This window comes from Hyperolius riggenbachi, chromosome 6 (genome assembly GCF_040937935.1).
Source record: "Hyperolius riggenbachi isolate aHypRig1 chromosome 6, aHypRig1.pri, whole genome shotgun sequence".
Lineage (NCBI taxonomy): Eukaryota > Metazoa > Chordata > Amphibia > Anura > Hyperoliidae > Hyperolius > Hyperolius riggenbachi.
Window position 1 is genome coordinate 348,007,309 of NC_090651.1, and position 10,159 is coordinate 348,017,467.

The window sequence follows — 10,159 nt, forward strand, 5'->3', positions numbered from 1 at the left end:
TGGCACTCCCCTCCCCCAGCCCTCTAGCACAGTGCTCCCCTTTGCCAGCCCTCTAGCACAGCGCTCCCCTCTACCAGCCCTCTAGCACAGCGCTCCCCTCTGCCAGCCCACTAGCCCAGATTTCCTCTCTGCCAGCTCTCTAGCACAGCGCTCCCCTCTGCCAGCCCTCTAGCGCAGCGTTCACTTTTACCAGCTCTCTAGCGCAGTGCTCTCCTCTGCCAGCCCTCTACCACAGCGCTCCCCTCTGCCAGCTCTCTAGCACAGCGCTCAGCTCTGCCAGCTCTCTAGCACAGCACTCAGCTCTGCCAGCCCTCTTGCACAACGCTCCCCTCTGCCAGCCCTCTAACACGGCGCTCCGCTTTGCCAGTTCTCTAGCATGGCGCTCCTCTCTACCAGCCCTCTAACACAGTGCGCCCCTCTACCAGACCTCTAGCACGGTGCTCCGCTTTGCCAGTTCTCCAGCTCCTCTCTGCCAGCCCTCTAGCACAGTGCTCCCCTCTGCCAGCCCTCTAACATGGCGCTCCGCTCTGCCAGCCCTCTAGCATAGCGCTCCCCCCTGCCAGCCCTCTAGCACAGCGCTCACCTCTGCCAGCCCTCTAGCACAGCGCTCCCCTCTGCCAGCCTTCTAGTACAGCGCTCACCTCTGCCAGCCCTCTAGCACAGTGCTCCCCTCTACCAGCATTCTAGCATGGCGCTCCCCTCCCCCAGCTCTCTAGCACAGTGCTCCGCTCTGCCAGCCCTCTAGCACAGCGCTCCCCTCTACCAGCCCTCTGCACAGCGCTCCCCTCTGCCAGCCCACTAGCACAGATCTCCTCTCTGCCAGCCCTCTAGCACAGCACTCCCCCCTGCCAGCTCTCTAGTACAGTGCTCTTCTCTGCAAGCCTTCTAGCACAATGCTCCCCTTTTCCAGCCTTCTAGCACATCGCTCCCCTCTGTGAGCCCTCTTGCACAGTGCTCCCCACTGTCAGCCCTCTAGCACATCGCTTCCCTCTGTCAGCCCTCTAGCACAGTGCTCCCCTCTGGCAGCCTTCTAGCACAGCGCTCCCCTCTGCCAACCCTCTAGCACAGTGCTTCCTCTGCCAGCCCTCTAGCACAGTGCTCCCCACTGCCAGCCTTCTAGCACAGCGCTCCCCTCTGCCAGCCTTCTAGCACAGCGCTCCCCTCTGCCAGCCCTCTAGCACAGCACTCTCCTCTGCCAGCCTTCTAGCACATTGCTTCCTCTGCCAGCTCTTTAGCACAGTGCTTCCCTCTGCCAGCCCTCTAGCACAGCGCTCCCCTCTGCCAGCCCTCTAGCACAGCACTCTCCTCTGCCAGCCTTCTAGCACATTGCTTCCTCTGCCAGCTCTTTAGCACAGCGCTCCCCTCTGCCAGCCCTCTAGCACAGTGCTCCCTTCTGCCAGCCTTCTAGCACAGCCCTCCCCTCTGCCAGCCCTCTAAGACAGTGCTTCCTCTGCCAGCTCTTTAGCACAGTGCTCCCCTCTGCCAGCCCTCTAGCACAGCACTCCCCTCTGCCAGCCCTCTAGCACGAGTGCTCCCCTCTGCCAGCTCTTTACCACGGTGCTCCCTCTGCCAGCCCTCTAGCACGGCGCTCCCTCTGCCAGCCCTCTAGCACACCGCTCCCCTCTGCCAGCCCTCTAGCACAGTGCTCCCTCTGCCAGCCCTCTAGCACAGCGCTCTCCTCTGCCAGCCCTCTAGCACGGTGTTCCCCTCTGCCAGCCCTCTAGCACAGCGCTCCCCTCTGCCAGTCCTCTAGCACAGCGCTCCCTCTGCTAGCCCTCTAACACAGTGCTTTCTCTGCCAGCTCTCTAGCTCAGCGCTCCCCTCTGCCAGCCCTCTAGCATGGCACTTTCCTCTGCCAGCCCTCTAGCTCAGCACTCCCCTCTGCCTGCCCTCTAGCACAGTGCTCCCCTCTGTCAGCCCTCTAGCACAGTGCTCCCCTCTGTCAGCCCTCTAGCACAGTGCTCCCCTCTGTCAGCCCTCTAGCACAGTGCTCCCCTCTACTAGCTCTCTAGCATGGCGCTCCCCTCCCCCAGCCCTCTAGCACAGTGCTCCCCTTTGCCAGCCCTCTAGCACAGCGCTCCCCTCTACCAGCCCTCTAGCACAGCGCTCCCCTCTGCCAGCCCACTAGCCCAGATTTCCTTTCTGCCAGCCCTCTAGCGCAGCGTTCCCTTTTACCAGCTCTCTAGCGCAGTGCTCTCCTCTGCCAGCCCTCTACCACAGCGCTCCCCTCTGCCAGCTCTCTAGCACAGCGCTCAGCTCTGCCAGCTCTCTAGCACAGCACTCAGCTCTGCCAGCCCTCTTGCACAACGCTCCCCTCTGCCAGCCCTCTAACACGGCGCTCCGCTCTGCCAGTTCTCTAGCATGGGGCTCCTCTCTACCAGCCCTCTAACACAGTGCTCCCCTCTACCAGACCTCTAGCACGGTGCTCCGCTTTGCCAGTTCTCCAGCTCCTCTCTGCCAGCCCTCTAGCACAGTGCTTCCCTCTGCCAGCCCTCTAACATGGCGCTCCGCTCTGCCAGCCCTCTAGCACAGCGCTCCCCCCTGCCAGCCCTCTAGCACAGCGCTCACCTCTGCCAGCCTTCTAGTACAGCGCTCACCTCTGCCAGCCCTCTAGCACAGTGCTCCCCTCTACCAGCATTCTAGCATGGCGCTCCCCTCCCCCAGCTCTCTAGCACAGTGCTCCGCTCTGCCAGCCCTCTAGCACAGCGCTCCCCTCTACCAGCCCTCTGCACAGCGCTCCCCTCTGCCAGCCCACTAGCACAGATCTCCCCTCTGCCAGCCCTCTAGCACAGCACTCCCCCCCTGCCAGCTCTCTAGTACAGTGCTCTTCTCTGCAAGCCTTCTAGCACAATGCTCCCCTCTTCCAGTCCTCTAGCTCAGCACTCCCCTCTGCCTGCCCTCTAGCACAGTGCTCCCCTCTGTCAGCCCTCTAGCACAGTGCTCCCCTCTGTCAGCCCTCTAGCACAGTGCTCCCCTCTACCAGCTCTCTAGCATGGCACTCCCCTCCCCCAGCCCTCTAGCACAGTGCTCCCCTTTGCCAGCCCTCTAGCACAGCGCTCCCCTCTACCAGCCCTCTAGCACAGCGCTCCCCTCTGCCAGCCCACTAGCCCAGATTTCCTCTCTGCCAGCTCTCTAGCACAGCGCTCACCTCTGCCAGCCCTCTAGCGCAGCGTTCACTTTTACCAGCTCTCTAGCGCAGTGCTCTCCTCTGCCAGCCCTCTACCACAGCGCTCCCCTCTGCCAGCTCTCTAGCACAGCGCTCAGCTCTGCCAGCTCTCTAGCACAGCACTCAGCTCTGCCAGCCCTCTTGCACAACGCTCCCCTCTGCCAGCCCTCTAACACGGCGCTCCGCTTTGCCAGTTCTCTAGCATGGCGCTCCTCTCTACCAGCCCTCTAACACAGTGCGCCCCTCTACCAGACCTCTAGCACGGTGCTCCGCTTTGCCAGTTCTCCAGCTCCTCTCTGCCAGCCCTCTAGCACAGTGCTCCCCTCTGCCAGCCCTCTAACATGGCGCTCCGCTCTGCCAGCCCTCTAGCATAGCGCTCCCCCCTGCCAGCCCTCTAGCACAGCGCTCACCTCTGCCAGCCCTCTAGCACAGCGCTCCCCTCTGCCAGCCTTCTAGTACAGCGCTCACCTCTGCCAGCCCTTTAGCACAGTGCTCCCCTCTACCAGCATTCTAGCATGGCGCTCCCCTCCCCCAGCTCTCTAGCACAGTGCTCCGCTCTGCCAGCCCTCTAGCACAGCGCTCCCCTCTACCAGCCCTCTGCACAGCGCTCCCCTCTGCCAGCCCACTAGCACAGATCTCCCCTCTGCCAGCCCTCTAGCACAGCACTCCCCCCTGCCAGCTCTCTAGTACAGTGCTCTTCTCTGCAAGCCTTCTAGCACAATGCTCCCCTTTTCCAGCCTTCTAGCACATCGCTCCCCTCTGTGAGCCCTCTTGCACAGTGCTCCCCACTGTCAGCCCTCTAGCACATCGCTTCCCTCTATCAGCCCTCTAGCACAGTGCTCCCCTCTGGCAGCCTTCTAGCACAGCGCTCCCCTCTGCCAACCCTCTAGCACAGTGCTTCCTCTGCCAGCCCTCTAGCACAGTGCTCCCCACTGCCAGCCTTCTAGCACAGCGCTCCCCTCTGCCAGCCTTCTAGCACAGCGCTCCCCTCTGCCAGCCCTCTAGCACAGCACTCTCCTCTGCCAGCCTTCTAGCACATTGCTTCCTCTGCCAGCTCTTTAGCACAGTGCTTCCCTCTGCCAGCCCTCTAGCACAGCGCTCCCCTCTGCCAGCCCTCTAGCACAGCACTCTCCTCTGCCAGCCTTCTAGCACATTGCTTCCTCTGCCAGCTCTTTAGCACAGCGCTCCCCTCTGCCAGCCCTCTAGCACAGTGCTCCCTTCTGCCAGCCTTCTAGCACAGCCCTCCCCTCTGCCAGCCCTCTAAGACAGTGCTTCCTCTGCCAGCTCTTTAGCACAGTGCTCCCCTCTGCCAGCCCTCTAGCACAGCACTCCCCTCTGCCAGCCCTCTAGCACGAGTGCTCCCCTCTGCCAGCTCTTTACCACGGTGCTCCCTCTGCCAGCCCTCTAGCACGGCGCTCCCTCTGCCAGCCCTCTAGCACACCGCTCCCCTCTGCCAGCCCTCTAGCACAGTGCTCCCCTCTGCCAGCCCTCTAGCACAGAGTTTTCCTCTGCCTGCCCTCTAGCACAGCGCTCCCCTCTTACTGCCCTTTAGCACAGCGCTCTTCTCTCCCAGCCCTCTAGCACAGCGCTCCCCTCTGCCAGCCCTCTAGCACAACGCTCCCCTCTGCTTGCCCTCTAGCACAGTACTCCCCTCTGCCAGTTCTCTAGCACAGTGCTTCCCTCTGCCAGCCCTCTAGCACAGTGCTCCCATGTGCCAGCCCTCTAGCACAGCGCTCCCCTCTGCCAGGCCTCTAGCACAGCGCTCCCCTCTGCCAGGCCTCTAGCACAGCGCTCCCCTCTGCTAGCCCTCTAGCACAGTGCTCCACTCTCCCAGCCCTCTAGCACAGCGCTCCCCTCTGCCAGCCCTCTAGCACAGCACTCCCCTCCCCCAGCCCTGTAGCACAGCACTCTCCACTGCCAGTCCTGTGGCGCAGTGCTCCCCCTCTAGGTGTGGTTGGTGCAGTGGACAGCTTGGCATGTCTCCTCAGGTTGGTGCAGTGGAGAGCCTGATGATGAGCTTTGTGTACATTCCAGACAAGCTGAAGTGGGTTGGCTCAGCGTGCATTGTGTGCTGTGAGCCGCTATTGACTCGGTGCTGAGAGGAGAGGCCTGGCAGGCGTTCCATGCTCCGTCACCCTCCGTGTCGCTATTTACATTTTGAGACAAAAGAGACTGCACATCCAGACCTGTCCAGGCCTAGAATGACTCTCCTTCTGCACTGTGCTTCCAAAATACTTGTCTGACAGCAGAGACCACCCGGGAGGGGAGGAGGGTGCACAGCGGCTGTACACCTCACAGCCATGTCACACAATGCAGCCTTACCGTAATCCGGCTTCCCTGTCTGAGTCACCAATCACATGTGGGTGACCAGTGATTTTTCCCCAAGCCCTGGTCTGGTTGAGGGGACTGGATGTCTCTCTCACTCTCTGTCTGTGTCTCTATCTCCCACTCTCAAACCCCACCCCCATACACACAGTCACTCACCCTCACTCAATCTGTCTCTTGCTATCCCCCCATACACAATCACACACCCTTACTCAATCTGTCTGTTAGTATCCCCCCCCCCCACACACACACACGCTCTCTCCCTCATTCTCTCAGCTGGTCTTCTCATTTTCTCTCTCTCTACCGCACCCTCTCCCTCTCTCTCCCTACTCACCCACACACTCTCTCTCATTCTCTCACCCTCTTTGTCTCCCCCCATTCGCTCATTCCCTCTCTCATCCCCCCCTCAACACACACTCCCTCTCTCTCATTCTTTCTCTCTCTCTCTATTTCCCCAACACACACTCCCTCTCTCTCATTCTTTCTCTCTCTCTATTCCCCCAACACACACTCCCTCTCTCTCATTCTTTCTCTCTCTCTATTCCCCCAACACACACTCCCTCTCTCTTTCTTTCTCTCTCTCTCTATTCCCCCAACACACACTCCCTCTCTCTCATTCTTTCTCTCTCTCTATTCCCCCAACACACACTCCCTCTCTCTCATTCTTTCTCTCTCTCTATTCCCCCAACACACACTCCCTCTCTCTCATTCTTTCTCTCTCTCTCTATTCCCCCAACACACACTCCCTCTCTCTCATTCTTTCTCTCTCTCTATTCCCCCAACACACACTCCCTCACTCTCATTCTTTCTCTCTCTCTATTCCCCCAACACACACTCCCTCTCTCTCATTCTTTCTCTCTCTCTCTATTCCCCCAACACACACTCCCTCACTCTCATTCTTTCTCTCTCTCTATTCCCCCAACACACACTCCCTCACTCTCATTCTTTCTCTCTCTCTCTATTCCCCCAACACACACTCCCTCACTCTCATTCTTTCTCTCTCTCTATTCCCCCAACACACACTCCCTCTATCTCATTCTTTCTCTCTCTCTCTATTCCCCCAACACACACTCCCTCTATCTCATTCTTTCTCTCTCTCTATTCCCCCAACACACACTCCCTCTCTCTCATTCTTTCTCTCTCTCTCTATTCCCCCAACACACACTCCCTCTCTCTCATTCTTTCTCTCTCTCTCTATTCCCCCAACACACACTCCCTCACTCTCATTCTTTCTCTCTCTCTCTATTCCCCCAACACACACTCCCTCTCTCTCATTCTTTCTCTCTCTCTCTATTCCCCCAACACACACTCCCTCTCTCTCATTCTTTCTCTCTCTCTCTATTCCCCCAACACACACTCCCTCACTCTCATTCTTTCTCTCTCTCTCTATTCCCCCAACACACACTCCCTCACTCTCATTCTTTCTCTCTCTCTATTCCCCCAACACACACTCCCTCTCTCTCATTCTTTCTCTCTCTCTCTATTCCCCCAACACACACTCCCTCACTCTCATTCTTTCTCTCTCTCTCTATTCCCCCAACACACACTCCCTCACTCTCATTCTTTCTCTCTCTCTCTCTATTCCCCCAACACACACTCCCTCTCTCTCATTCTTTCTCTCTCTCTCTATTCCCCCAACACACACTCCCTCTCTCTCATTCTTTCTCTCTCTCTCTATTCCCCCAACACACACTCCCTCACTCTCATTCTTTCTCTCTCTCTCTATTCCCCCAACACACACTCCCTCACTCTCATTCTTTCTCTCTCTCTATTCCCCCAACACACACTCCCTCTCTCTCATTCTTTCTCTCTCTCTCTATTCCCCCAACACACACTCCCTCACTCTCATTCTTTCTCTCTCTCTCTATTCCCCCAACACACACTCCCTCACTCTCATTCTTTCTCTCTTGCTCTATTCCCCCAACACACACTCCCTCATTTTCATTCTCTCACTACACACACACACACACTCTCTCGCTCTCTCTCTATTCCCCCACCACACCTTCACACTCCCCCCTCTCTCTCTCTGAACCCCCCCCCCCCACACACACACACGCACTCCCCTCCTCCCTCTCTCTCTACCCCCCCAACACACACACACACACACACACACACACACACACACACACACACTCCCTACACCGTCCCATACACACATACTCACGTACTCTAATCCCTAAACATGCACACACTGTACCCCCTACCCTCTCTCATTCTCTCGCTTTAAACCCCCCCTTCCTCCCTCCTCACACACACACACACATTGTGTAGATACACTCTCATACTACATGGAGGTGGTAAAATTGGTCATTCACAATTGAGGGTGTGGTGTCAATTGAGGGTGTGGTGCACACACACACACACACACACACTTTCTCCCCTAACTCCAAACTCCTATATCTGGTTATGGATATGATTTCTCGGCCTGTCTTCTCCTATTGATATGTGTTCGTTGTGCCATGTGATAGTATTGCAATAGTATTGGTTGTATGGAATGTCAGCGTCCTGCCCAGTGCCTGTCCATGTTGTTAACTCTACAAACCTCTTTAAATGTGTAATATGAGTGAGGTGTCTCCTCTGAGGGACAGTTGGTTCCGGGAATGATTTGATGTTCTCAGTAATGGTCTGCTGAAAATGTATTATTGGGGCAATCAGCAGCAGTCATGTGCCATCCTCTGACCTTTATCCTTTGGTCTTTCAGAGATATTCTCCGGGTCGGGGTCACCTTGGCTGGACACCAGAAGAAAATCCTGAACAGTATTCAGGTGATGCGGGCGCAGATGAACCAGATCCAGTCGGTAGAGGTCTGATGGCTGGTTGGGTCTTCCTCATCCTCACTCTTCCCAATGTGCCGAGCCACCCCTCTCCCCCGACCCCTCTTGGTACGATGAAGTTTCCATAATGTTCCTGCTACAGGACCACTTGTTTCCCCTGAAGCCACCATGGCGGTTCCACGCAGAGAGCGGAGCTTCCTTGGGACGGGGCGGTCGGGGTCATGTGAAAAACATTTTCTATGTAAAGCTACAACAGCGGACTTGCTAAACGTGCAAAAAAGGGCTTGTCAAGAGGTGCGACGCACTGCGATCCCAAAATGCCGCCAACCCAACAAGCGAAGGAAACCAGCGGGACCTGTAATGGAACGCATTGATTGGCTGAGAGGAAACAAACTAATTCTATAAAGAGAGACAGATGAAAATCTATTTCCATTAAATGGACCACTCGCTTCTCTGAATAGCACTCTTCATTTTGAAGAACTTACGAATAATAATAATAAAACTAACTATGAGCCGAGATCTGGCCTTTTCCGTGGAAGGAAGATGCCTCAGACTCTAGATTCCTTTTTAGCGGGTGTTTTTGCTGACCTGAAACTGTTTTGTGATTTTTTTTTTTTCGTTTCCATTTTTGCGGGTATGTGCGCGCCACCAATGACTCCACCCATATCATGCGCACAGACCAACGGTGATGATGTCATCACTGGCTGCCAAGTCCCCTTTTCTCGGGATCCCTCCAGTCACAGTATGTAGTAGGTTTTAATGACAAAAACTCAGACGTGTAAAAAAAGGAAAAAAAAAAGTTGTTTTGTCATCAATGTTGTCGTCGTTGGGAAATCTCCTCCTTTCTTTGTTTACACCGATTATGACATTTTTTTTACGTTGATTTTTGACTATTGGTACTCAAACGTTCAAAATTGCTTAAAAAGAAAAAAAAAAAACGAACAAAAAAAAAACAGAACACAGAAGGCAGAAGTGTCCGGCGATGCTCTGCTCGGTACTTATGCACATGGATTCACTTCCAATTGGCTGATGGATTCTGGTCACCGCCCTCATCCGTCCATCTCCTCTGTCCACAGTGCCCCCGCAGGGGAGGAGTGGTAACTGCATGAAGCGGTTTGGTATTTTGAGGTCGGCATTGAGCTGACCACAGCGTGGCACTTTACTGAACTGTTTGTGACTAATGTTCTCTCGCCTGGCTCCACAACATCCACATACTACAAGATTCCCTGTGCGTCACATGTCTGGGGGGGGGGGGGGGGCGCGAGGGGACGGTGACCCAGTGGGGCCAACAAGGGAGCTGACAACCAGAGTAACCATTCAGATTTCACCAGTGAAATGAAGCAAGGATTCTGATTGGTTGTTGTGGACATACTCACCTGTCTTGGTAAATCAGCCGAGATTACTTCCTGTTTGTAGCATGTGGAGGGCAGCTAGACCTACATGTCCACATACTGGACTCCTGTGTACTTCTATGTCAAGTGTGCAGGTAGCATTCACATGTAATGCACACGCTATGGGCCGTGTTGTTGGGTACACGTGTTTATTGCCCTCTCTGTCTTCCTGATGGACTTTACAGGGAAACTGCGGCTCCATTGCAGTGTCATCCAATCACATTTACTGTCCTTAATCACATTTCATGACAAGCCAATCGGAATATAGCTCCCACCATCATCACCAGCCAGTCACATTGCATCCTCTATTGTGCCAATCCATGTCATGTTGCCAATTGTGTACACAGCTGTGCCACACACCAGCCTCACCCGGGGTGAATATTCTGGGTGAGCCCAGCACGGGAGTCTTCATCAGCACATGGCTCTATCACAGGGGAGGGGGGTGGAAGGAGCCTCAGTGCAGCATTCTGTTTACATTGTAGGATATGCAGCAAAGCAGGAAG

General features: G+C 55.8%; 1 protein-coding gene across 6 annotated transcripts in view; it reads left to right on the plus strand.

Annotated features, from left to right (window-relative positions):
* EPHB2 (EPH receptor B2) overlaps positions 1 to 9,500 on the plus strand; it is a 165,267-nt gene extending 155,767 nt beyond the window's left edge. For all 6 annotated transcript variants that reach the window (XM_068241562.1, XM_068241564.1, XM_068241563.1 and 3 more), the window contains one exon: positions 8,193 to 9,500. In XM_068241562.1, coding sequence (XP_068097663.1) covers positions 8,193 to 8,301 — 109 coding nt within the window. In that variant the 3' untranslated portion in view covers positions 8,302 to 9,500. The remainder of the gene's footprint in view (positions 1 to 8,192) is intronic.
* The last annotated feature ends 659 nt before the right edge of the window (positions 9,501 to 10,159 follow it).